The 25,397-nt window shown below is 52.6% G+C and overlaps 3 protein-coding genes, 1 long non-coding RNA gene and 1 pseudogene across 18 annotated transcripts in view; 2 read left to right on the top strand and 3 right to left on the bottom strand.

The window, feature by feature from the left end:
• Nucleotides 1–1,679, bottom strand: part of LOC104849376 — a 4,682-nt gene extending 3,003 nt beyond the window's left edge. Inside the window, exons 1-3 of one of the 3 annotated variants that reach the window (XR_004516947.1) lie at nucleotides 1,599–1,679; nucleotides 1,398–1,481; nucleotides 1,169–1,211 (exon numbers count right to left, since the gene is read on the bottom strand). This is a non-coding gene — a long non-coding RNA (uncharacterized LOC104849376). Of the gene's footprint in view, nucleotides 1–1,168; nucleotides 1,482–1,598 lie in introns of all 3 variants that reach the window. The other 2 variants (XR_004516946.1, XR_004516948.1) reach the window with 2 other exon arrangements.
• Nucleotides 144–5,995, top strand: Chrne (cholinergic receptor nicotinic epsilon subunit). Its single transcript, XM_010605786.3, has 12 exons — nucleotides 144–423; nucleotides 949–1,091; nucleotides 1,218–1,262; nucleotides 1,383–1,492; nucleotides 1,632–1,787; nucleotides 2,254–2,354; nucleotides 2,731–2,931; nucleotides 3,007–3,121; nucleotides 4,372–4,486; nucleotides 4,572–4,758; nucleotides 4,845–4,951; nucleotides 5,036–5,995. Exons 1-12 carry the CDS (start codon nucleotides 330–332, stop codon nucleotides 5,189–5,191), a joined length of 1,530 nt encoding a protein of 509 aa, XP_010604088.1. The 5' UTR covers nucleotides 144–329; the 3' UTR covers nucleotides 5,192–5,995.
• Nucleotides 3,042–4,426, bottom strand: CUNH17orf107 (chromosome unknown C17orf107 homolog). Of its 2 annotated transcripts, XM_010605785.3 has the most exons (4): nucleotides 4,139–4,426; nucleotides 3,833–4,018; nucleotides 3,440–3,712; nucleotides 3,042–3,358 (listed from the first exon to the last, which is right to left on the bottom strand). In XM_010605785.3, the coding sequence occupies exons 1-4, from the start codon at nucleotides 4,202–4,204 to the stop codon at nucleotides 3,281–3,283; spliced, it is 603 nt and encodes a 200-aa protein (XP_010604087.1). In that variant the 5' UTR covers nucleotides 4,205–4,426; the 3' UTR covers nucleotides 3,042–3,280. The 2 variants fall into 2 exon arrangements, with proteins under 2 accessions (XP_010604087.1, XP_010604086.1); XM_010605784.3 differs by having other exon boundaries at nucleotides 3,042–3,712.
• A 213-nt stretch (nucleotides 5,996–6,208) lies between the features above and the next one.
• Mink1 (misshapen like kinase 1) overlaps nucleotides 6,209–25,397 on the bottom strand; it is a 21,264-nt gene continuing 2,075 nt past the window's right edge. Inside the window, exons 2-33 of one of the 12 annotated variants that reach the window (XM_010605793.1) lie at nucleotides 24,578–24,634; nucleotides 24,365–24,490; nucleotides 19,513–19,623; nucleotides 19,124–19,214; nucleotides 18,547–18,677; nucleotides 18,195–18,249; nucleotides 17,976–18,054; nucleotides 17,544–17,719; nucleotides 16,996–17,065; nucleotides 16,567–16,777; nucleotides 14,158–14,274; nucleotides 13,604–13,690; nucleotides 13,165–13,401; nucleotides 12,788–12,961; nucleotides 12,199–12,459; nucleotides 11,699–11,784; nucleotides 11,442–11,594; nucleotides 11,182–11,300; nucleotides 10,882–10,970; nucleotides 10,618–10,641; nucleotides 10,330–10,493; nucleotides 9,880–9,985; nucleotides 9,644–9,781; nucleotides 9,349–9,457; nucleotides 8,695–8,862; nucleotides 8,446–8,589; nucleotides 8,106–8,240; nucleotides 7,831–7,931; nucleotides 7,599–7,748; nucleotides 7,353–7,512; nucleotides 7,118–7,257; nucleotides 6,209–6,725 (exon numbers count right to left, since the gene is read on the bottom strand). In XM_010605793.1, coding sequence (XP_010604095.1) covers nucleotides 6,642–6,725; nucleotides 7,118–7,257; nucleotides 7,353–7,512; nucleotides 7,599–7,748; nucleotides 7,831–7,931; nucleotides 8,106–8,240; nucleotides 8,446–8,589; nucleotides 8,695–8,862; nucleotides 9,349–9,457; nucleotides 9,644–9,781; nucleotides 9,880–9,985; nucleotides 10,330–10,493; nucleotides 10,618–10,641; nucleotides 10,882–10,970; nucleotides 11,182–11,300; nucleotides 11,442–11,594; nucleotides 11,699–11,784; nucleotides 12,199–12,459; nucleotides 12,788–12,961; nucleotides 13,165–13,401; nucleotides 13,604–13,690; nucleotides 14,158–14,274; nucleotides 16,567–16,777; nucleotides 16,996–17,065; nucleotides 17,544–17,719; nucleotides 17,976–18,054; nucleotides 18,195–18,249; nucleotides 18,547–18,677; nucleotides 19,124–19,214; nucleotides 19,513–19,623; nucleotides 24,365–24,490; nucleotides 24,578–24,592 — 4,011 coding nt within the window. In that variant the 5' untranslated portion in view covers nucleotides 24,593–24,634 and the 3' untranslated portion in view covers nucleotides 6,209–6,641. The remainder of the gene's footprint in view (nucleotides 6,726–7,117; nucleotides 7,258–7,352; nucleotides 7,513–7,598; nucleotides 7,749–7,830; nucleotides 7,932–8,105; nucleotides 8,241–8,445; nucleotides 8,590–8,694; nucleotides 8,863–9,348; nucleotides 9,458–9,643; nucleotides 9,782–9,879; nucleotides 9,986–10,329; nucleotides 10,494–10,617; nucleotides 10,642–10,881; nucleotides 10,971–11,181; nucleotides 11,301–11,441; nucleotides 11,595–11,698; nucleotides 11,785–12,198; nucleotides 12,460–12,787; nucleotides 12,962–13,164; nucleotides 13,402–13,603; nucleotides 13,691–14,157; nucleotides 14,275–16,566; nucleotides 16,778–16,995; nucleotides 17,066–17,543; nucleotides 17,720–17,975; nucleotides 18,055–18,194; nucleotides 18,250–18,546; nucleotides 18,678–19,123; nucleotides 19,215–19,512; nucleotides 19,624–24,364; nucleotides 24,491–24,577; nucleotides 24,635–25,397) is intronic. The other 11 variants (XM_010605788.1, XM_033762830.1, XM_010605791.1 and 8 more) reach the window with 11 other exon arrangements.
• On the top strand, nucleotides 19,619–20,994 carry LOC104849380 (annotated as a pseudogene).

Here is a 25,397-nt window from a genome sequence, read left to right as displayed (position 1 = left end):
TTTTTTTCCCGGTGTTTTTTGGGGAGTTTCTTTTTTTTTTTTTTTTTTTGGTTTTTTGAGACAGGGTCTCGCTATGTAGTGGAGACTGACCTGAAACTCGCTGTGTAGCCCAGGCTGGTCTCAAAATCACAGCGACCCTCCTGCCTCAGCCTCCCAAGTGCTGGGATTACAGGCGTGCGCCACCGCACCTGGCTGGAGAGTTTCCTTTCTACCAAACTGCTGATAGGAACTGTGTGCGTTAGTGCGACCATGGGAGGCTACGGGTGGTGATAGTGACAGTGTATGTTCCACGTTGGTGAGCATGGGAGGCAAGGGCTGTTCATGTCCCCATGTGTTCATCAAGCAGAGTCACCTACACAGGGCAACTCACTCAAAGGGCACCACCAGCGTATGTTGAAAACATATCCCCATCCCCTGCTGCAGGTGAGTGTTTGTGGGTGCTGTCAGAGGCCTGCTCCTCTTCGGAGAGATTGGATCTGCAGCTGGGGAGCTGGCTGAAGACCGGGCAAAGGATGCTGGGATAGAGTGTGGGCAGGGAGCCCAGGATGGGGCAGCTGCCTGTGGAAGCAGCCAAAATGTCCCCAGCTCCAGCAGGGGTGGGTAGAAGGATTAGATGACAGTCCCCTAACCCAGCCCGGAACTAACGCCCTCCTCTCCCTCACACATGCACCCAAGCTTGCCAAAGCTCAGAATAACCTAGAGAAGCAGACAGCAGGATGACAGGGGCTCTGCTCGGTGCCCTGCTCCTCCTGGGGCTCCTTGGTAGGGAAAGGGTCAGGGGAGGCAAGTGGACAGACACCAACATGAAGGGACAAGGATAAAGACAGAGACCAACACATTGACTAAGACACTGTACATTTAGTCCTGAGGCTTAGGAGACCCAGCGGGGCAGAGAGGCTCTACCGCCTCTTCCCGGTCAGTGACTCTTCTTTCCTGATCCCCTCCCAGGCAGAGGTGAGGGGATCAATGAGGAGCTGAGTCTCTATCAGCATCTTTTCAACAACTATGACCCAGCATGCCGGCCTGTGAGGGGGCCTGAGGACACTGTCACCGTCAGCCTCAAGGTCACTCTGACCAACCTCATCTCGCTGGTAAGATGCCCATTCCCACCCAGAGCCTCAAATCCCACCTCCGACCCCTGACTGGCGAGCTCTGTTCTAACGCTCACCTCTCACCCTTGAAATTGGGCCTGAATCACCTCAATCTCCCTGCTGCAGAACGAGAAGAAGGAGACTCTCACTACCAATGTATGGATCGGAATCGTGAGTGAAATCTGGGGAGCATTGTGGGGTTTGCTAGGGAGCGCCTTTCTTCCAAAGGCCTCCTGGGCAGCACCAGGTGGGACGGGCACGGCACACGTCCTTCCGTCACCCCCCTCGTAGGACTGGCATGATTACCGACTCAACTACAGCAAGGACGACTTCGGGGGCCTAGGAACCCTGCGAGTCCCTTCCGACCGCGTCTGGCTGCCAGAGATTGTGCTGGAAAACAAGTGAGGACTGTCAGTCAGGATGCCAAGCTGCTGAGCAGCCGGCCGGGGTGGGGTGGGCTAGGCTGGATAGGCTTGGGGCAAGGGGTGTTTGGATGCGGGTTCAGACCTGTGAACTAGCTTGGTTTTCTTGGGTCCACAGTATTGATGGCCAGTTTGGCGTCGCCTACGATGCCAACGTGCTGATCTACGAGGGCGGCTACGTGTCCTGGTTGCCTCCAGCGATCTACCGCAGCACCTGTGCTGTGGAAGTCACCTACTTCCCCTTCGACTGGCAGAACTGCTCTCTCATTTTCCGGTGGGAGGAGTCACTCGACAACCCTCCCCGCTGTTGTGGGCGGGGCCTGCTAAGGGGGCTGGCCCAATAGGGAAGTGGGATCTCTGGGGTGAGGTTTTTTCCGGAGGCAGAGCCGGGTTTTGGAGTGGGATGAATCAATGCAGCTGGTTTTAAAGAATGGCGTCCCAGTTACTCTGGAGGTTGAGTCAGGATGATTGCTTGGGGCCCAGGAGTTCAAGACCAGCCTGGGCAATATAGATAGACCCTGGCTCAAAAAAACAAACACGAAGGGCTGGGGATGTAACTCAGAGGTAGAGTGCTCGCTTAGCACGTGCAAAGCCCTCGGTTCAATCCCCTGTATTGCAAAAAACAAAACACGAAGTAGGGATGCAAATTAAGGTGTGCAGATAAGGCCAGGGTGAAGGGGTGGAGCCCCTATTACCAGTTTTGAACTTCTGGGGTCGGGGCCCTGGTCCTGGTTTCGCAGCTCTCAGACTTACAGTGCCAAAGAAGTGGAGTTCATCTTTGCCATGGACGACGAAGGCGAAACCATCAACAAGATCGATATCGACACTGAAGCCTTTACTGGTGAAAGCTCTCTCTTGATTCAAAAAGCCAGCTTCCAGAGGGTTCAAGAAAAGGGACTTTCAGAGTGAGGTTGGCCCAGACCCCACCCCCCACGGGAAATGTCAGCAACCCGGCTCAACTTGCCTGTCTCCGGAAATCATTCTAGATTGTCCCACTAGTCCTGCCTCTCACTTGAGGTCTCTCTAATGCCCTCACCTAGAATGGCCTTTTCTACCCAGATTCCACCAATTCTGCCCGCCCTTGGCCCAAGTTGTCCACCCTTAGCCCACTCAGCTGCATCCTCCTCGGCCTGGAGTTGCAGGTTTCGGTGGTGGCCGGAGAGCGGCACAGGGCACCCCGCCTCTGTGAGCAGCTGACTGCGCCTCCCACCCAACAGAGAACGGCGAGTGGGCCATCGACTTCTGCCCTGGAGTCATTCGCCACCAAGACGGTGGCTCGGCAGACCACCTGGGAGAAACTGATGTCGTCTACACGCTCATCATCCGCCGGAAGCCGCTTTTCTACGTCATTAACATCATCGTACCTTGCGTGCTCATTTCCGGCCTGGTGGTGCTGGCCTACTTCCTGCCGGCGCAGGGTAAGGGTGACCCCGAATCCACACCAGGTCTTTCTTCCCAGGTCGGGAACCATTCTCACCAGGTGCTCTCTCTAGCTGGTGGCCAGAAATGCACTGTCTCTATCAACGTCCTGCTCGCCCAGACTGTCTTCTTGTTCCTAATTGCTCAGAAAATCCCAGAGACATCTCTGAGCGTGCCACTGCTGGGCAAGTAAGGACAGAGTGGGTCTTGAGGTCACCCGCGTGGGGGCGGGGCCAGGGGACTGGGGCGGGAACGCGGCCCGACTGGGAGGGGTGAGGCCTAAACCCAGTGACTAGGAGAAACTGGCTGTTCTGACCCCTCTGGACTTTATTTGGACATGCGGTGGAGCTAGGGTGGTGATGGATGCTCTGGTTTCTTGTCCTCCTCACTGCTGCTGGACGTCACCTTGAGGTCTCCCGAGTGTCTCTGTTGGGGGACAGTCTGGCTCGGCGTCTCCTCAGCCCCATCTCTGGCACCCAAAGGACATGCCCCCCACTCCAAACTCACTGGCTCCCCGGGGATTCCGAGGCCCAGCTGGCGCGGCCACTGTTGCAGGAATGAAGCAGACCCCTGCAGACCCCGTCCACACAGCCACAGCCCCTGGACCAGGAGCCGGGCGCTCCAGCCCACCGCAGCCCCAGCTTGCAGAGCCCCATGTCCGGCAGCCTGAGCTACCCGGGCCAGTGCCCCACCCGGATCTCCGGCATCTGCAGCTCGCCCTGGGCTGCTGTCGCTGCTGTGCAGTCCTCGTGTTTCCTGTTGCAGCCAAAGGGCTGATATCTGCGTTAGGGGTCAGGGTTAGTGAGGGCATGAGGTGCCTGTCTGACGCCTATAGCCCTCTTCCCTGGCCCCTTTTCTCCCCACACTTTCTCACTTCCCACACCCACCACAGTCCCACACCTCTAACAAGGTGACTCCGAAGCTCATGATGCTGGTCATGGCTTCTCTTAGCACCAGCCCCAGGGTGGGCTCCTCGGGCTCCTGCGGCTCCAGGGACTTCAGCTCTCTGAACCTCTGCTCCAGATATTCATGGGCTGCAGCCACTGCCAGTTCCAGGGAAGATAGAATCGGGGGCTGGAGAGCCACCTGGAAAAGGAGCAGAGGCAGTGGGGTCGCAGGACACGGGTCGTGTTGGGGTCATGTTGGGGGACCTCCCCAGAGGTTCTCTAGGTGCTGCCCTTGAGTGGGCCCTTCAAGTAGCCTCACCTCGGTGGAGCTGTGATAGTGGTAGACCCACAGCAGGGTGTCCAGGGAGCTGGGGGTCCCTTTCATGGCCGCTGCAGAAGGTGGGAGGGAAGGGTCGGGGAAGACACTGGCCTAGCAGCCCCTCACCAAGAGGTGTTTGTGAGGTCAGAGGACCAGCTTGAGGGAGTGGGGAGGGAGATGGTGATGCCAGAGAAGCTGGGATGCTGTGAAGTCACACACCCCGGACTTCTCAGGTATCTCCTTTTCGTCATGGTGGTCGCCACACTCATAGTCATGAATTGCGTCATTGTGCTCAATGTGTCTCTGCGGACGCCCACCACTCATGCCACTTCCCCGCGGCTGCACCACGTAAGGCCAGGGTTGGGAGCCCAGAGGTGCGCCACAGCGGACCCTAGGAGGGGCGTGGCTTAGCTGGCCCCGCCCTCCGACCCAGGTTTTATTGGAGCTGCTGCCACGCCTCCTGGGTTTGGGACCGCCCCCCGAGGCTTCCCAACCCTCCGCGCCCCCTAGGCGGGCGTCCTCCGTGGGCATCCTGCTCCGCGCAGAGGAGCTGATTCTGAAAAAACCACGGAGTGAGCTCGTGTTTGAAGGGCAGAGGCACCGGCACGGGACCTGGACCGGTGAGCACTGTGACCTCTGCAGCCCAACGGGAACCCCCTGCAGTGGGAGCAGCTCTTAATGACCCAGCCCGGTGTCACTCCACCAGCTGCCCTCTGCCAGAGCCTGAGCGCTACAGCCCCCGAAATCCGCTGCTGTGTGGATGCTGTGAACTTCGTGGCTGAGAGCACGCGAGAGAAAGAGACGATCGGCGAGGTGGGTTAGGAGCAAGAGGGCTCTATAGAGCACCCCCACCCATACAATTCCCTTCAGGTTCAGCTTGCACTGTCCTTTCTCCAGGAGGTGTCCGACTGGGTGCGAATGGGCAAGGCCCTTGACAACGTCTGTTTCTGGGCCGCTCTGGTGCTCTTCAGCGTAGGTTCTAGCTTCATCTTCCTTGGGGGCTACTTCAACCAAGTGCCAGATCTCCCCTACCCCCCATGTATCCAGCCTTGAGCCTGTGCCTACAGACTTGGACTGTCCCACCTACTTCAGCAAGCAATAGATTTTGAAAAACAAGCTGCTCTCGCTAACGTATTACGATCTTTTCCCATTGCTGACAATAAATGTCTTAGAAGCTTCCCAACAGAACTGAATGTGCCCATGTGGGTAGGTAGGGCCCCTGTACTGGGGTCAGAAGTGGAGGGCAATGGGCTTAGACTTGGTACCAATCCTCCAGAGAGCAAGGCTTCAATGCCTTTCTGCCTTGAGGCGTATTTTTTGAGTCTTCCTGCATAGCTCAGGCTTCCCTTGAACTGAGATACTCCTGCCTCAGCCTCCAGAGTACTGAGATTACAGGCATGCAGCACCAAGCCTCACTAGGTCTATGAGCTTCTAGATAATTTTATTCAGTTGATATCAATTAGCAAACCCTTTGTGCAGGACCTGCACATGAGAAGCCTTTTGCTTCTCTGGCCTGGTTCTGCTGGTGTGGGTAGGGACCATACACCCTCAGTGAAGGTCACCCACAGTTTAGGGCTGAGGATGCCCTGGCTTTTCTTGGGCACGTCTTCTAGGCCCAGCACTGAGTATGTTAGCCTACCCCCACAGGACTCACTTATCAGATTCCATACCCTCTACCCCTGTATTCTAACTCTGCAGGTTCTCTGGCTAGTAGCCAGGGTAGTGAGAGAAAACAATAATATAGGCCCTGAAATAGTGGGCGCTGGTTGAATTCTTTATTAACAAACAGGATATCCAAGGCCACTACATTGAGGAGGGGCAGGGCAGGGAAGAGAAGGGCTACTTGCTGCTCACACTATATACAGATGCAAGCAAAGGGGTATGGAGGGCGAGAACTCCCTGCTCTCTCCCTCCACCAGGGAAGGGGAGAGGCTAGATGGGGGCTGGAAAAGGGGGGATGTTTTGGTTGGCGGGGTCATCCCTCCATTCCCTGGGGTTTGAGGGGGAAAGGAATCATTAAAGTGCTTTCAGAAAATGAGGAAATGGTCCCTGCCCCTGGAGTGGCTTGTGACCCCACCCCCCCAAAACTTAGGGCCAATGACTCCCCCCAGAGTCTGGTACATTCAAGGGGGGAGCCGGCTCCCCTGACGTGCAAATGAAGGGGTCCAGGGCCCTGCCCAGTCAGCAGCAGTGGGGTAAGGGGTCTGAGCCCCAAGCACTCTCCTAAGTGGAGAAAGGAGGCAGAGGAGGCCCATTCTACTCCTGGTAAGAAGCTGTGTCCCTCCCCAGAAGGTGGGGATAGGCACAGTTTAAGGGAGAGAACATGTTGGGGAAAAGGATGGTCACATGATCACAAAAGCATGGGCAGTGGTCGGAGGTCACGTTCCCAGCTGGCTCCAGTGAATCAAACCAATAAAAGCAAAAGCCCAGGGAAGAGAATGGGGGCGGCCGGGGATATCTGGCTGAAGGAGCTGGTCCAGTGTGGGTGGCCCCAGCCCGGCCATCACCAGTTCATAATGCAGTTCCGGTTCAGGGTCATGAAGTAAACTTGGCTGCTGCCCCCAGAGCGGACAGAGGCAAAAAACACCTGGGTGGGAAGGAGAGGAAGTCACCAAGGGCTGGGGAGTGGGCTCAGAGCTCAGTTAAGGAGAGAGAAGGTGAAAGAAAGAAGGGCTGGGTATGTGGCTCCCTGCCTAACATTTGCCTACAATGTGTGAGCCCCTGGGTGATCACGACCAAAAGAGGGGTAAGGGGAGACTGACTGCAGGATGGGCTCAGGGCGCCTCTCCTACCACAGGGAAAGACAGCTGTGCTACCAGATCTCTGGGGTGGAAGCAGCTCAGATGCAAAGGAGAGGAAGGCAGAGGCTCTGACTACACACATTCTGCCTCCAAGGGGCCCAATTTCACACCACCCTCTCCCCAGGGCCCAGGGTCTAGGAACCAGCCCTGCACAGGGGTTTGGGCAACAGCCTCCCACCTTGTCGTTTCGCTCACACAGGAACTTGAGCCTCTGGGCCCGTTTGTGCATGAAGACCCCATCCAGGTGTCCCGTCTCCACAGAACGGATCTCAATGGCTTTCTCACCCCAGCCCATTATCTGGTTGGAGCAGATGTAGGCTACAGGGAAAAGGTAGAAGAAAGGCAGTGAGTGAATGGCTGTGTTTGTGGGCCACCTTAGGAGCAAGCAGCCTGGAGGGCAGCCCTTCACGCACCCACAGAGGTGGGCATCTCTCCCCACTGCAGCACCACATCTTTTATGATCCGCCCATAGGTGTTGACATAGACACCCTCATCTTCATAGCACAGCAGCATCTCCATGCCATCGGTGTTGGGGAGGAAGATGATGGCATGGGGTGTGATCTGGCTCTGGATCTGGGGAGGAGAAGGCGCACTGGTATCTCCACATCTGGTGTTCAGACTGTGAGGTCCCACACTCCCCACTGGCCCGCCAAGCTCACATGCACAGGGATGTAGATGTCATAGCTGTTCCCCGAGTCAACATCCACAGCATGGAAGCCAGCACTGGAGCCGTAGATGACCTTAAGCCGCTGTCCCTCCTCTACCGTCAGGTCGACGAGCAGAGGGCGGTGAGGGAGGTCAGCAAAAGACTGCGGAGGAGAGAAGCTCTCAGAAGGACAGGTGGAGGAGCCAGACCTTGGAACAGGACTGGGGGGCTGAGACTAGGATTACCTTGAAGGCCATGAATTTGTGGTAGGGTTTGGGGGCCCAGGCATACACCTCCACAGAGTTCTTCAGGGCAATGACGAGGAACTTAATGCGCTCGTATTTCACTGGGGGCAGGAAAAGAGGAGGATGAGGGGACTCTCCTTTTGAGGCTGTAGGTCCCCTTCCCCAAGTCTCTCACCTTGCTGCCCCCCAAGCCTAGCCCCACTCTGGCTTTGAAGATTCCCCAGCATTTAACCCGAGGCCCATTTCTCACAGGCCACCCCATGTGACATCCTCACCGACACGGTAGTGTCCGCAGCCCTCCATGTCCCCCACAGTGGTCCAGCCCTGCTTCTTCTCCACCTCTGGGTCATTGTGCAGGATCTTGTTCCGGAGCCAGGACAGGTAATACACCCGTAGTTTGTTCCTTTTCCCTGAGGGATGGACACACATCCACACACACATCCACACACACACACACTCTCCCGTCCTCCTTGGAGGCCCAACTACTCCCTCTCCCCCTCCTGTCCGCACACCACAGGGGTGAGAAAGCGTGGCCCCACCTTCCAGCTCCTAACAAGGCTGCCCTCCTGCCAGGCTGAAGACAGTGACAGAGCTGAGGAGCGGGCACACACATACCTGAGATGGTGATGAGCAAGTTGAGCCCCTCCAGTACATCCATTTGCTGGAAGCGTCGCCGCCCAATGAGTCCATACACCTTGCCCTGCCCGCTTCGGTCCAGCAACATTAGCCCATTCTCTGTACCCACCAGCAGGTTGACACCTGCAACAGAAGCCCTTGCACAGGTCAGGCACACAGCCAGGCCCTCACCTGAACAGGAGCACGGGAGATATACCAGAGCCCGCTCTGCTCTCCAGTCTAGCTTACCCCAAAGGGCCGCGCAGAGGATCTCAGAATTGAATCGCTTCTTGTACTTCCGAATCTCAGGAGTTTCACTGTGAGCCCGAGTGTTGGTAGGATTCACGTTGACCACAGAGCCTTTTCTCACATCATACTGCAGCTGATCTAGCCGAGCTCCCTCTCCACCTACAAGGGCTGCCAGGAGGAAGAGAAGGGAGGATGGGCTGCATTCTCCCAAGTTTCTCTTTACCTCGGTAACCCTTCATTTGGTCTTGGCACCCCAGAATATTCAAGGCGGAATGGAAAGACTGCAGAACACAGGAGGTGCATGGAAGAGAGGAAAAAACCCTGGTCTGAAGTCAAAAGGCCTGGCTCAAGTCCTAGCTGCACTACTCATCAGTTTCAAACTTTTGCCCGGGCCCCTTGGCCACTTTAAACTTTTGCCTCCTCTGTCAAAGGGCCTCAGAAACCTTCTCTCTCAGGCCAGGAATTTAGCTCAGTGGAGCTGCCACCTGCCTGGTACCAGAAAAAAAGAAACCCTTTCTTGTCTCTGTGCCAGGGCAACGGGCCAAGGCCCAAAGGAGAAGGTTCATTATCTATGCTTTATAAAACTGTGTTCTCAGAGTCACCTGTGAGCCCCTCCAGGCCTTCTCTGGACCTTAGCCTCATGGCAGATCTCACCTGTGATGGGGATCGTGTCCCCACTGCCTCCAGGCTGGTAGATTCCTAGATCCACAAACATGGTGAACGAGCTCTTGCCAGGGGCCTTTACCAGACCACGAGACTGGTACTGTGGGGAAGGGCAGGAGTCAGGCAAACAAGGGTGACCCCAGACTACGGTCCAGCCCTCCCAGGCCTCCACTGAGCAGTTCACGGGGCAGAACCCCTACCTACTGCAATGCACCTAGAGTCCCTGGCTCCCCTGTGCATTTCTGGGTACTTCTTCCACCCCATGCAGCTGTTCCGACCTACTTACATCACTGCCTCCATCCTTTGAGGGGGGACTTTGACCTTTGCTGTTCTCGGTGGGTGAGTGGCTGGGCTGGACCACATCTGGAAGGTTTGTGTAGCCATTGCTGTCAGCATGCAACAGGCTTCGTTCCTCCTCAGGAGTCTGCAGAACAGAATTGAATCGCTTCTTGTTAGAAGCTGGTCAGCGCTGGAGTGAGGGGGGCTGGCTGTAAGCATGGGGAAGGTGGCAGGCTCACTTACACGTTGGACCACCATGGTGCCACCTCCGTAAGGAGGCTGGGTCCCAGATATCTCCTCAACATCGTGAACCACCATGGTGCTGACACTGTCCGTGTCTCCATCGCTGCTGTGGGAGAAAGGAAGGTGGGGCCTTCTAGGTCTTGCCACCCAAGCGCCACAGGTGCAGATGACAGCCACGGACCTGGGCTTTCAGTCTCTTCAAAATACATTTGTTCTGCCCTCAACTGAGCAGTCGGGGGTTTGTGCCCTGCCTCACACTCAGGGCAAGCTGGCACCTGAGTGACACAGAAGTAACCAATAACTTGACAGAATAGCAGGAAAGACAGGAACCCAGTGCCCCACTCTATTCTCTAGAGAATGGGGATCACAGTACTTTAGACATGGCTCACATTCTGACCCTCATTCCCTCTCCCCTGAAAGGGGAGGCTCCTGTCCTACAATGCTCCTTACCGGCCCCCAGGGGTGTCTCTGCTCCCCTCTGATGGTTCACCATCGCCTTCTTCCTCATCATCTTCACTGCTCTCTACCTCCTCACTGGATGATGAATAATCCATGGCTTTCTTGGGTGGCCGGGGGGCTTCATCCAAGGTTCGCTCTTTCAGCAACACAAAATCCTGCAGGGGAGGACAGGCATGAGTGGAGGGAACGGGATTGATTGGACAGAGCCAGTAAAACAGGTGCCAGCAGAGACCTGGGCAGGGAACAGGACAGGGCTTGCGCAGTGGCTGTCTCACTAACCTCACCAATTGCTCGCTTATAGCTCTGGGAGGGGCCGCAGGGCAAGAAAGGCAGCCAGGAAGAGGTAGGAGAGATGATAAGAAAGGTTAGTAACTTTGAGATGTGCCTGTCTGTAATCCCCAGTCCTTCCTCACATGGATTAGTGAAGACCCCACCCCTGATACCCCATCTGTGCCCACCCCATCCCCAGCTCTGAAGGCTCCACATCCTGTCTAAATGCCACACCAGAATAAGGCAGGCCACACCCACCACCAGATGACTCACTGCGGGCCGGCCTGGCCGTGAACGGTGGTCATCGGGCTTGGCTTTGTTCCCAGGGGAGAGCACTGGGGAGCTGTCCAGTTTGGTGGAGGCTGGACCAAGCAGGTGGGAGAAGGGGGGTCACTGACACCTGGACATGGCCCCAAGCCTAGACCCTGAGCCGAGTTCAGCACTATGTCCATGCCCACCCAGGTCCCCTGTGCCCCCTGCAGGTATTCCAGACCAAAGCCACCGAAGGCAGGGACAGGCTGATCAAGACTGCAGCCAGAACCAGAGCAGGCTGCAGGGTCCCGGCTCACATACCTCCCATTCGGTTTCGATTTCGTTCCAGTGAGCCAGCCTGGGGGAGGTGCCCATGAGAGGCTGGGAGGACGCTGTCAGAGCGCTCCCAGCCGGGGTCACTCCTCCTGAGATCCGGGTTACTGTGAAGGGGCAAAGTCAAGGTCAGGGAGACAGGTGCTGTCTTCTCTGGGGCTTTGAGACTCACTGCAGAGGGAGCCATCACCAGGGGGAGCAGGTTGCAGAAGTGAGAAGTGAGAGTGAGTGGGGGACAACTCCATTACCTAGAGGCGTTGGGCGGGCCAGGGGGCTGAGCAGGGGGCCCTGGAGGCTTGGGGGTGCCCCGCTCTGCCCGCCTTTGCAGATAGATTTGCCAGGCGGAGTTGCTGCGAGGTCTGTGGAGGGAGCATAGGGTGCCAGGGAGGGGGCAGGAGGGGCTGAGGTGATGGGTTGGGGTTGGCTCACCCCTAAGTAAGTAATTGGGTAAAGTCCCCTATGCCCCTTACTTTCTAGGCTGCATCTGACCCAAACCGAGTATTACCTGGCACGGACAGCCTGAGCTGGCCGGGACGCTCCGGCCCCACTGGTGTTAAGGGCAGTGGCAATAGATGAGGTCCTCTGAGGCACCTGGGAAGAGGAGAACACGTAGTCAGCATGCGTTGTGCCTCTCCACTTCCTGAGAGATGGACACCCCCATTTGTATGATAAGCAAACGAGATTCAGGGAAGTTAGTGAACCTGTCCAGATTATGAAGCTGGGAAATGACAATGCTGAGATTGTAATCCAGAAAGGCTGCCTTATAATGCTCCAAAACATCCTGGGCAATTTTCGACACCCACACTCAACTGGGACCAATGGGACACAGCTGCGTGCCTTCCCACCCTCTGGACAGTTAACCCCTGCAAGGCAGGGGCCAGAGCAGCTGTTTTCACCTTTTTTCCTTTCCATTCTGAACCCTCTTTCTACCTCTGCCTGCCCCTCCATTCTCCCTTTCCCTCCCCTCAATCCTCTGCTTTTTGCTGGTCCTTCAGCTGTCCTTACCTTGGGCGGGGCCTCATTAGCTGGCCGGACCCAGGCTGGGGGGTTCGGGGAGGGGCCAGGCCCTTCAGATGTGGGATCTGAATTCTGGCGGACGACGGCTCCTCGGGCACTGGGCGTGGCAGTGGGCGTGGGGATGGCAGGGTCAGGGTCGTGGGAGGCTGGGAAGGCAGCCAGGTTTCGGGTGGGCTGGTCCTGCAGGGACTGGGATCGGGGTACAGGTGCTGCATATGGCTTCAGTGGGACCCGGTGTGCCACCAGGCTCTGCAGGGAGAGACCAGGGAGGTGGGCTGCCTGCTCTGTGACAAATCCCCACCTGCAAGCTGGGATCTGGGCTAAGAAGAGGCATCACTTGCCCCTTCCTCCATCAAGAACAGAGGTTCCTGGAGCCCAAGAATAAGTAAGTAGGAATAACACATGCAGCAGCAAGCAGATAACTATATCTCCTCACGTAGCCTGTGCTTTATGATCCTGTGAGTGAATGTGTGCAGGGATGTGGATGTGTGTCTGTGTGTACAGAGAGGTATATGGCTGTGCTCTAAGTGTGTTTCCCAGTGTCTGTGTGTTAAGACAGGATCAGGGAGAGACTCACCTTGTGTGGTCCCTCCTGGGGCTCCACCGGCCTCTGCATAGGAGGAGTTTGGGAAAGAGGTCCTGGGGGACCAGGGGAGGCTTGGGGGATGGGAGGCTCTGGGCCTGTGCTGCTTGGCTTGGTCTTGGCCAAAGGTGAGTTCTGTTGCTTGTTCATCCTTGTTCTCTCTTCTACCTGTGATGCAAAAGGGTGTCAAGCAGGTCACCTCTTACATCCCTGGTCTCAAAACTTAGGTCCTCACTTTCTCCAACTGCTAAAGCCCTCCAGCTTGTTCCAGATGCTCCTTCCCCTTCTCAGTGCCCACTACTGTGGAATAAGTGCTTCTCACACTCTCCAGGCCTCAGGCAGTGGACTGATGGACTCTTAGGAGTGAGTACCTCTCGGGCCCAGGCTGGTTTGTCAGCAGGATTGATGCCCCGACCATAATGATACAGAGGCTTTCTGTCCCCAGGCAGGATCTGCTGCTGCTGCTGCTTCTGAAGTTGCTGCTGCTGCTGCTGCTGCTGCTGCTGCTGCTGCTGCTGCAGGGACTTGAGGTAGGCATGCTCCTGCTGCAGCTGCCTTTGGAGACGTTCTGATTGCCGCTGCTCCTCCAGCTGCTTCCGCTTGTATTCCTGGGCCCAAGGGTAGGGAGAGAGGGCTCAGCAGGGTGTGGCCGTGGAAGTCAGAGCAGGCAGACCCTTTCTTTCCTCCAACTGCCTAGAGGAGCTGCTTTCCCGTGACATCTTGGGTCCCTTCCCCTGAAGTATCCCCATCCCAGTCCAGCAAAACAGCTCTGGACAGCATCTTCCCAAGGATGCTGAGGGACCCCGTTACCAGCAGTAGGGCCTGTTCCTGGAGGAGCTGTTGCTGAAGGATCTCGAGCTGTCGCTGCTCCTCCTCTAGCCTGTGACGAATATATTCCTGGGGGGTAGGGTGGGGTGGGGGCACAGGGCAGGGAGAGAGGGACAGGCGGCAGAGGAGGGGCAGCAGCAGCCGTGAAGGGATCAGCAGAGTGAGGATGAGGGTGGGGTGCAGAAGATGAGCCCCAGGGGGTGATACAGCACAGATGGGAAGAATAGGGCACAGGGAATGAGGAAGCAGGTGGGTACCATGAGGGAAGGTGCAGCAGAGAGGAATCAGGAATGGGTAGAGATGGGGAATGAAGGCACAGAGACAGGAGGAGGGCAGGGAGCCAGGGTTGGGGGTTGAAGGGTAGGAGAAAACAGAGAGAAAGAGTGAAGCTAGAAAAGATAGGAGGAATCTAAGGGTAGGGAGCAAAGGGTAAAGGGCACTGGGGAGCAGGGGAGGCAGGCAGCAGGTGCAAGGAAAGGGTAGACAGGGAGGACAGAGGGAAGATGGGGAGGCGGGTATGTGCTGGCGGCCAGTACCTGCTCTCGCTCAGCCTGCCGCCGCTCCTCCTCCCGCCTCAGAGCCTGAATGTCCTCTAGCCGCCTCTGCTGCTCCTTTTCCTGCAGCTTCCGCTGCTCACGCTCTCGACGCTGTTGCTATGGGTGAAGGGGTAGGTGATCTTAAGGAATGTGTCAGATGCTGTTACAGCACAGCCCTAAGGGGGACCCCTTCATGGACAGTGGGGATAGGTCTCCTTGTTCACTAGAGATGGTAGCATGAGAATGCCTTCAATGTGTTTCTGCCAATATACCTCACCTTGAATCAGAGCCTGCTGGGGCTTGGCTTGGGGAAGATGGCTTAAGGTAGCTGTGGGTGTGGGACTAGAGAGTATGACAGCTCAGTGCTGCCCATGGAGTGGGATGACACCTTCTGCCCACCGCCCCACCAAGCAGCAAACAAAACCAAAGGGCAATAGAAAAAATCCCTCTTTCATGCCTGGCCTCATTCATATCCACCTTTCTGCCAAGAACAAATGGAGTAGGCGTTAGTGATAGTCTTTGGCCACCAGAGGGCATCAGGTGGCTATGCATAGAAAAGCAAATTTTGGATTTAAAAACTGCCTGGACAAATCATTGTGCCCAGGTTGCATTTGATTTTCTTTTTTTTTTTTTGGTACCGGGGATTGAATTCGGGTTCTTGCGCTTGCAAGGCAGGACACCAAACCGCTGAGCTAAATCCCCGGCCCCATTTGATTTTCTTCTTCGTCTTCTTCTTTATTTTTTTAGTTTTTTGAGACAGGGTCTCACTATGTAGTTGAGACTGACCTGGAACTCACTATGTAGCCCAGGCTGGTCTCAAACTCACAGTGATCCTCCTGCCTCAGCCTCCCGAGTGCTGGGATTACAGATGTGTGCTGCATTCGAGTTTCATAATCTTCCTAACCAGAGTTTGTTTCCCCGCAAACAACAACAGGAACAAAATCCAAGCTCAGTCAGCCCTTAGTGGCCTTTATACTTGAAGGAACTTGTGCTTAACTGGAGTGGCGCCAGCCTTTCCCAAGAGACACCTTGTTAGACCAGATTTTGTTCCTCTTCGCTTAACTCCAAAAAACCCTTTTGTAGCAGGCTTTCTTGCAAATTAGCTTTTGTTCAACAAAGGGGCCTGCTTTAGGGAGAAGATGGTAAGAATGTTACCACCTATTGCCTCCTATTTAGACATATTTTTGGTATATCCAGCCATGAACTTTGCAATCAAGTAACTGTTTCAACAAAAACAAATTCATTTGGGTTATTTTAAAACCCAAACTAAAGTCAGGCATGGCGGGTGCTTGCCAATGTTCTCAGTTACTTGGGAGGGTGAAACTGAAGGCTCAGTTGGGCCTACAAGTTTGAATCCAGCCTAGGCAACAAAGCAATGCCCCATCTCAAAACAAAAACACCAATCTAAGCCTGGCATGGTGGTGCACACCTGTAATCCCAGCACTAAGGCGGCTGAGGCAGGAGGATCTCAAATTTCAGGCCAGCCTGGGCTACAAAGTGTAAACCTGTTTAAAAGACAAAAAATACTATCTATGATCTATACCTACCTTTCCCACCATGTACCTGTGCAAAATAATTACATTTTTCAATAAAGTTTAAATATATGCTTATATACACATATATTTTAATTGGTGATATTAAAAATGGCACTTAATCAAAAATAAGATTTTCCATTAATTCAAATGAATTTCCCACACACTTCTAATTAGTCCAAACAAGATTGCACTTTATTAAAAAAACTCTATGCCAAAATAAACAAAAGTAGCCTGACGTGGTGGTATATGCCTATAATTCCAGCTACTTCTACTTGGGAGGCTGAGACAGGAGGACTGCAAGTTAAAGGCCAGCCTGGGCAACTTTGCAAGACCGTCTCAAAAGCAAAAAAGTAGCCAAGGATTTAGCTCAGTGGCACCACACCTACCCGACAAGTGCAAGGTCCTGAGTTTGATTCCCAGTATGGAGGGTTGGAGGGGAATAAGGGTTGGACATGTAGCTAAGCATTCCTTGGGCTCAGTCTCCAGTATCATAAAAACAAAACAAAACAAAACATCCAAAAGTAAAAGGAGACTCTAAGCATCTGTACACAGATCCCTGGCTGAGACTGAAGGAACATGGAGCTATGGACCTGGAGTAGAGGTATACAGCAGAAACCAAAGAAGAGTCAGTCTTGCTTTGGGGAATGGCTACAGCTTTTCAGAAACTGAAGGGATGCTGCTGACACACTATCTACCCCAGGCTGGCAGGGAACACCAGGGTCTGGGGATCGGCTCTAATAGTGACAGGCAGCGCCTCCATTCCAAAGTTTAAAAAAGAAGACTGGGAAGGCTCATATTACTCCTTATTCTGCCTGCTGCCCTCATGGAACCAGAGATGGGACCAGGGCAGGTAAGAAGGATGTGACCGCCCCACCTCCTCAACTCGCCGCCGCTCCTCTTTTTGCTCCTCTATCCGGCGCTGCCGCTGGTGCAGCAGGTGTTTGATGTGCGCCTCAGGGTCTCGCTGTTGCTGCTGCTGCAGCTGCTGCTGCTGTTTTAAAGCCTCGGAGTTGCTCTTATTCTCCTGCTGGAGCCGGAGGAATTCCCGGCGTAGTGTGGACTCCCCAGGCACATTCATGATGGAGCTGGGCCAGGGTGGCACAAAGGAGCACTGGGGTCAGAACCTGCTGGTTTCCCCTCACATCTTGCTTATTTACCCTGTCCACTTTTTGGACACTCAGGGACGTTTATAAAGGCCTCTACCTCTCTCTACCACCACCCCTAGACTGAATGTCCCCAAAGCCAAGGACCACTACAAGATGTGCATGATGGTCCCAATCTCCTGCCCCCACTGCCAACCCACCTTGGCTCTCCTTCTTCTCCATGGCTGTCATCTTCTTCTTCGCTGCCACTGTATTCGTATTCTGTCTCCTCTGCAGAGGGGAGATCATTGCTGTTTCTTCACCCAGTGCCCCAGACCCCACCCTGGGCTAGGGAAACCTTGGACGAGGACAACCAATAAGGTCTGTCTGGATGAATGAGCACAAGGATCCACCTGCCTCCCTGGATTGATGGGAAGACAGTGGATCTCAGGTTTGGCCTAGAAGAGATGGGGATGAGAGTCCAAGGGAGGCAGGATAGGCAGACCTGTGCACGCACTCACACATGCACACACTCAATATGAGGCTTCTCAAGGGATGGAAAGGGTGACCTGCATTTGGGAAGCTGACTCAGATTGGGCGATAAAAACTCCAGGGCTGAAAGTTTGGGAAAAGAAATCTTTGACAGGGAGAGCTGGGTCCTAGGAGGGGAACATGAAGGGGAGACCAGAGGAGACAGGGCTGAAGAGGAACAAAGGACTGAAGGGCTGATGGGTCTCGTAAGACCCTCTGCCCCTTGCTGCCTACTGACCTTTCTCACCCCGCTTCTTCCGGGACCTGTCAATGTGGTCCTTGAGCTGGATACGGACCTGCCGTTCTGTGGGCTGGTCGCGGATGAAGGGAAACTTCAGTAGCTGCTCCGTTGGTGGGCGGCTCAGGTAAGTCTTGATGAGACATGTGTCAATGAAGTCGATGAACTTCTTAGACCTGGAAACAGTGGAGGCTTACACTGGCAGGGCCCCCCTTGGAAAGGAGAGGGGTCACCAGAGGAAGAAGGTAGGCCATGGATCCAAAAGCCAGCTCGTCTGCCCTCCGGCTCTTTCATATCCTGACCCCAGTTGCCACCTACTACCCCACTTCTCTTCCGTGGTGTAGATCCAAACCAGAACACAGAATGGGGCTGGTGTGGGGGTGGCCCTGCCAAGGACTTTCATTCCTGGACTCCAAACCCTTAAAGACCTACCATTTCTTGGACTTGAGCCTGGGTGGAGGGTTCCGAGGGATGAGGAAGAGGGCTCGCATGGGGTGCATGTCACACAGAGCTGGGACAAAGAAGACACACAGTTAGTCCCTTTCATCAAAGAACCTCTCAAGGTGATCTGCCAGAATCACCTCCTTCCCACAGCCACACTCCAGGTTCTCCCGTCCCTTCCATCCTACCCAGGAAAAACTCAGCACTTACGAGGGGCTCCCTCTGCCATCTCAATGGCTGTGATTCCTAAAGACCAAATGTCACTCTAAGGAAGGAAAGAAAAAGGGACAGGTGAGTATTTCTGATAATTCTGACCAGTAACCTCTCTTCATTCACCATTCCCAACACTTCAAGGTCTACACCTCTTCCTGAGACCCTTTCTCTTCCAAACCATCTCATCTTCCCAACCTTACTTTCCGTACCATAAAATGTTCTCAACCCCACTGGTGACATGCTACTGTATTTTCATTCTGTTCCCCAGCCTGTTCATGAGCCCAAACTTTTAACCTACCCATCATCCCCATTTCATTTCCTGACCCGCTCCCACCTTCCCACTTCATACCCTGTAATCGTAGGTGGCATCAGGGTTCTCATCACAGGCAATGACCTCCGGGGCCATCCAGTATGGGGTCCCAATAAAAGTGTTCCGTCTGCCCACGGTACGGTCCAGCTGAGCACTCACCCCAAAATCCACTGCGAGATATGAGAAAGGGGTCAGCACAGAAGCCCCTTCTGCTTCCTCACCTCACTTCCCCACATGCCTGTGTGTGCCTCAGTTGGTAACTGAGGCCATTTCTACCTAGACACCCTCAGCATCCTCTTCCACCCATCAACATCCTGAAGAATCTGACCCAGTCTTCCTGCCTCCTGGGGATCAAGGGCAGCATCCCAAACAGCAGGGGTCATTGGTGCCCCATCTCCCTCCAAGATGCACAGCACCTGGAGCTGACGGCAGATGGCAGATGAAGAGCTCCTCCAGGACTTTTCAGAGGAGGCAGGAGGGAGACATCACAGGGCAGGAGATGGGAAGGGAGGGAGTGGGCCTACCCAGCACTCAAGCAGTTGGACTATTTGCAGAGGGGAAAGGGGTCCCCCTTACTGTCCTACAGGTGAAAGGGCCTCAGACAGAACCAGCGCACCTAGCTTGACCTCAGCATTCTCTGTTAGCAGCACATTCTGTCCCTTGATGTCTCGATGGATCACTTTATGGGCATGGAGATGAGCCAACCCCTGGGACAGCAGAGGAGAGGAGAAAATCAGCTGTTGTGTTAGAGTGCGTGGGAAGGACTGAGGTGGAGGGGGATTCAGGCCTGGGCCGAAGGTGCAGACCCTCCCCACCTGGAGCCCAAGGACAGGTTGAGCTGTTCTGGGGGGAGCTTCCTTACAGCAGTGGCTCCCAGTAATGCCTGGGAGCTGAACTATAAGTGAAGAAGTGGTACAGCTTGGAGACAGGGACTTGTCTCCATCAGCCTGAGAATCTATGCCCATGGAGCAGCTCTGGGATGACGGGTGGGGAACTCAAGCTCACCCTGAGAATCTCCCTGCAGATGTAGGCAATGCAGTCCTCCTTCAGAGCATTTCCTTTTGTGTTCTTTACCAGGTCAGTCACTGAACCAGCACCACAGAACTCCATCACCAGCTATGGTCCCAGGAAGGCAATATAAGGGAAAGTATTGATCAGGTAAGGCTTCTATTCACCGCCAGATGCTTGGGGGACCAGAGGCCTTGGGGCCATAACTGGCCTGAGCTGGAAAGCAGTGGCCCCAAGACCCCTCACCAAGGCCTCAGTACTTCCTGAGATCAGGACAGAAAGGAAAATGAACACAGCTGGAAAGGAGCTGGCCAGGTGGGGCTGGGTAAAGAGTAAAAGTCAAAAGAATGCTTGAAATCTTCAACACAATGATGTAGATATGTGTATTTTCCTTGAGGAAGAAAGAGTCCAGTGCTAATTTGACCTGGGACCCCCAAACCCCCAAATAGTTAAGAATTATTGCTCTGGAGCAGGACTTTACAAATTATATGGCTGGTTCAAGACCTGCTTTTGTAAAGCATTCAGCTAAGAATGGTTTTTACAATTTTTAATGGTTAAGAAGGAAAAGAATCACTGCCTATCCTGCAAGAGGCGCGCTGTGGCGATGGGCAGCAGTGGCGATGGCAGCTGTGTCCCCGAGTGGGAAGATTTGGTGCTGTTCCGGCGTGGTACAGGCCAGCATGCTTTAAAGAATGGTGACATTTCAGATAAACCAAATGTTAAAACTTCAGACAAACCAACACACCTAGAAAAAAACCTTTTAGGAAGAGTAAAAGCCAAAAGAAGACTACCACAGCTCCCTTGAAACAGTGGAAAGTGGGTGACAGATGCTCTGCTGTTTGGTCAGAAGATGGCTGCATTTACCCAGCTACCATCGCTTTGGTTGACTTGAAGAGAGAAACCTGTGTCGTGGTCTACATGGGATATGGACACAGAGAGGAGCAAAATCTGTCTGATCTGCTTCCCTCGACCTGTGAGGCAGCTGACAACATGGAACAGAATGCTCAGGAGAATAAAATGAAAGTGAGGTTTCAACGGATGAAAGCGAGAACTCTTCCAAGTCTCCAGGAAGTAAACCAAGTAACATCAGGTCAAAAGCTATGCCCTGCAACTCCTTTTTCCCTCTGCCACCTCCCCCTCCTGGTTTGGGACTGGGACCTGGAAAGCCAGGTCTAAAATTCAGCAGCCTACCTCCCCTACCACCACCACACTTCTTGCCACACTGGCTACCTGTGCTTCCGTCTGGACCACCAATGATCCCCCCCATCTGTCCAGACTTGTTTAATGACACAGATGCACTTGCCAGCATACTGGTGTCATGGTACATGAGTGGCTATCACACTGGCTACTACATGGGTTTCAGACAAAATCAAAAAGGAAGGGGCTCACATTTCAACTGAGTAAGTCTGCCATCATTATAAACGAATTTTTTGTATAAATTTTATGATTTGAGCCAGGTGTAGTGGTACAGGCCTGTAATTCCAGCACTCAGGAGGCTGAGGCAGGAGGATTGCAGCAAGTTTGAGCCCAGGCTGGGCCACAAAGTGAGTTTAAGGCCAGCCTGAACTACACAGTGAGACCCTGTCTGAGTTTTTGAAAATTTAAAAGTTAAAATACAGGGCTGGGGATTTAGCTCAGTGGTTCCACCACCTGCTTTGCAAGTGCAAGGTCCCAAGTTTGATCCCTGGTACCAAAAAAAGGTAAAATATTAAAAAAGTTGACAAGCTGGCCGGGGATTTAGCTCAGTGGTTCTGCCACCTGCCTTGCAAGCGTAAGGACCCGAGTTCGATCCCGGGTACCAAAAAAAGTTGACAAGCATGATAAGTTCCCAAATTCAATCCTTGGTACAAAAAAAAAAAAAAAAAAAAAAAAAAAAAAAAAGTTGAAAAGTTAATGCAAAGCCCTATTAAAAACTTTTTTTGATGCCAAAACTATTGGATAAAAAGTTGGACTATATCCCACTTGAATTCTCTTGGTGTCAGAATATTGTCTCACCAATACTTACAGACGTGGAAAAGCACACTTTTTTGCAGAAAGGATCTAATGACACCGAACAACAAGCAGACAGCCAGGCACACTTATCTGTGATGCAGTTTGAAGTGCACTGCATTATGTATGAAGTATTCTTATCAAGTTTAACTGGGCTGGGGCTGGGGATTTAGCTCAGTGGTTCTGCGGCCTGCTTCGCAGGCACAAGGACCCGAGGTTCAATCCCTGGTACCAAAAAAAAAAAAAAGTTTAACTGGGTTGTACTAAAGCCCTAAGACCTAACTTCCCTTTGCAAGAAATACTGGGGATAGAGCAATGAGTTAAATTACACTGCTCAGGAGAGGCTCAGACAGGTCTAAGTGTAAAAGATAAGTGGCCTAACCTCTTCCAAACATTACTATTGGGAAAAAATAAAGGAAGTGAATGGGTAACTAATTATTCTCAATTATAAGTGAAAAGGGGCCGAGAATCTAGCTCAGTGGTTCTGCCGCCCCGCCTTGCAAGTACAAGGTCTGGAGTTCGATCCCGTACCAAAAACAAAACAAAAAAACAACAACAAAAAAACGTGATAGCCCAGTGCAATGTGGGATCTTTAATTTTATTATTATAATTTTTTTTGTGTGTGTGTGGTGGCAGAGATCAAACCCAGGGCCTTGTACATGCTGCCTAAGCACGAGTTCTGTGGCTGAGCTACACACCGAACTCCCAAGCATCCCAGCTTCCAGTGGGGGTCCTTGATTGGACTCAGCCATCTGTAAAAGCCTGGGGTGGGGACTGAGGGAATCTGGACACAGTTTGAATACAGATTGGATTTTTAATATTAGATTATTATTCCTCACTTTATGAGCTGTGATAAAGGTATTGTTGCTTATAACAGATTGTCTTTAATTTGTGTCCTGGAGTATTCGGGAGTGAAGTTGTTAGTGTCCGTAAATATTTTGAAATGGTTTAGCAAAGCATGTGTATGTGTGAAGCACATATGGCAAGATGTTAACAAATCTAACTGGCGTGTACGTGGATATTAGTTGTACTGTTTTTTCTATTTTTTAATGTGTTTAAAAGTGAATAAATTTTTAATTTTTTCAAATCATTAAAATCAGCCATATGTATGTCAAGAAAAAGCATCGTATTGAATGGCATGTGGAAATGATTCAAATTCTAGTGACCTAAATGCCTGAAATACTGACTGTCTTGCCTTTCACAGAAAACATGTGCCATCCCTGACTTAGCGGCAAGGAAGGGGCTAAGAATGAGTGATTCCCAGATCTACTAGATTAGCCCAGAGATCTGCCAAAGAGAACCTAGGAAGACTTCCTGTCCAAGAATTTTTACTTAGAAGCCACATGCAATGTAGAAAGGAAATGATGGAACATACAGATTTGCTATGAAGCAAAAACAATTTGCGTGTATCCCAAGTCTAAGCCTGCCTGTGGGCCAGCATAGCACAGTAGTAGGAGATGGTGCTCAAAGGACCAGTAGAGGGCAGTTGGCCACTAGTGCCTAACCACGAGTTGTCAATGCTCTCCTACTACATATACCTGGCAGGTAAATCTACCAGTTACCTTTCTTTGTAGTATGTGTGTGTGTGTGCATCCCCAGAAAACCATGGTTCATGCTTATCTGTACAGGGCATATAGAAGGTGCTTACTAAATACTTGTCTGGTGGACTGCTAGGAAGGGAGACCTGGCATGAGTTCCAAATCTTCCAACAGCCTCTTGGTTGCTCTTCCCTCAGGCTTAGGCTCAGTACCACAAAGGGTAGGGCTAGGAGAATATGCAGTGTCCAGGCTGGGTGGGGAGGGGAATGTTTGCTAAGAGTGTTCTGGGCTAGGAGGAGTATGGGTAGCCTCTGGTTTAAATATCATTCAGATTCTTTTCTTGTAAGTGGCCTGAAGTGACCTGTGAAAATGGTTCCCTACTCTCTTGACCCAGAAACACTCACAAAATCACACAAAACAAGGGGCCTGTGAAACACCTGTGAAACCGCCCAGCCAATCAAGGGTATGCATATCTGAAAGGCCACCAAGTACCTGAAAGATGTCACATTAAAGAAGCAATATGTGCCATTCTAGCATTTTAATGGTGGAGCTGGTAGCCCCAAACAGCTGGGCTGGACACAGGTCGGTGGCCAAAAAGAGTACTGAATTTTGCTGCACATGCTTAAAATTGCAGAAAGTGATGCTAAACTTAAGGGTTTAAATGTATATTTCCTGGTCATTGAACAGTTCCAGGTGAACAAAGCACCCAAGATGTGCCACTGTACTTACAGAGCTCCCCCTGCCACACTGAGATGACCCGTACTGAAAAGGAACAAATTGTTCCTAAAACAGATAAGAAGAAGTTGGACAGGAAAAAGATATCCCAGAAGAAACTAAAGAAACAAAAATTTATGGCATAAGAATAAATTAAGCATAAAATAAATGCAAATAAAAATAAATGAAAAATCATTCACAAGGTCTGGGCATTGCCAGACAGTCCTGTCCCTTGACACAAATATGTTGGTTCTGTGCCTTTCTAGGAACTGTTCTCAAAGGCAGGAGAACTGATGGACAAAGCTCCCTAAGATGCCTTCCAGCCTCGTCCATTACTCTATGGTCCACTGTTTATGAAGCGTTTATCAGACTGGTAGAGCAAAGGTGGGGACAAACAACCAGGACACTCAAGAGGACTAGAAGCTGCAATGTGTGTACAGGAATGGAGTCATGTGAGACATGAGATCCCTCTGGACCCAGAGACAGGAGAGGCTGTGTACACTGAAGGGTGAGCTGGCAGGAAGAGACACTGGGCAGTGACCCTGAGTTCCACATCAGTATCCTGGAGGCAGGAGGTGTGGTAGGGTCAAGTGGGAGTCATTCCTCACCCAGAGCTGGTCATCATTTCCAGGGGGACTCTTCTTGATGAAGGCCCCATAGTAGGTGGCAATGTTGCGGTGGTGAGAATACTTTTTCAACATGTTGATCTCCTGTTTGATCTCTTCCTCCTCGTCCTAGGAGAATGAGAGGAGAAGAGCCTTAAGACTCCCACAACTTTCTCTTCATGCCCAGCCCTCCCTGTGCAGGGCTCCACTCCTTACCTCCGTGACATCCATGACCTTGATGGCAGCCAGCTGCCCAGTCTTGACATGCCGACCCTGCAGGACAGTGTGAGCCAAGTATGAAGGGATCTGGGCCTATGCTCAGGGAACAGAATACTAGAGAAAACTGTGTAGTCCAAGGAGGCCTCCAACTTAGAGTGGCCTCCAACTTAGAGTGCTGGAATTACACATAAACCACCACGCCCAGCCGTTCAGCCATTTTCTACATTAGAATGTGCCTCTTGTGTGATTAGACAACTTAGTCCATGTGTTGGTCACAGGAGTAGATAGAGGGAAAAGAATTCCCAAGTCATTGTGGCTAAAAGAATAATTACCTAGACTGCACTTTTAAGCTGTAGAAATGAAGCTCAACAACAATGAAGAGTCCTATTAAAAACCCAAGGGACATTCAGGCGTGGTGGCACACACCTGTGATCCCAGCACCCAGGAGGCTGAGGCAGGAGGATCACCAGGAGTTCAAGGCCGACCTGGTACTACACAGTAAGTTCAAGGCCAGCCTGAACTACACAGCAAGACCTTGTCTTGTAAAAGAAAATGTAAGCGCTGAGGATTTAGCTCAGTGGCACTGCACCTCACAAGTGCGAGGTCCTGAGCTTGATCCCCAGTACCATTAAAAAAAAAGAGAGAGAAAGCCAGGTGTGGTGGCGCATGCCTGTAATCCCAGCACTCGGGAGGCTGAGGCAGGAGGACTGCTATGAGAGACCAGCCTGGGCTACATAGTGAGTTCCAGGTCAGACTCAACTACATAGTGAGACCCTATCTCAAAAAAAAAAAAAAAAAAAAAAAAAAAAAAAAAAAA

The sequence above is a fragment of the Fukomys damarensis genome, unplaced genomic scaffold (genome assembly GCF_012274545.1).
Source record: "Fukomys damarensis isolate Sample0158 unplaced genomic scaffold, DMR_v1.0_HiC HiC_scaffold_13, whole genome shotgun sequence".
In the NCBI taxonomy this organism is placed as follows: domain Eukaryota; kingdom Metazoa; phylum Chordata; class Mammalia; order Rodentia; family Bathyergidae; genus Fukomys; species Fukomys damarensis.
Note: the sequence above shows the minus strand (reverse complement) of the source record. Positions and strands in the feature narration are given on the sequence as shown.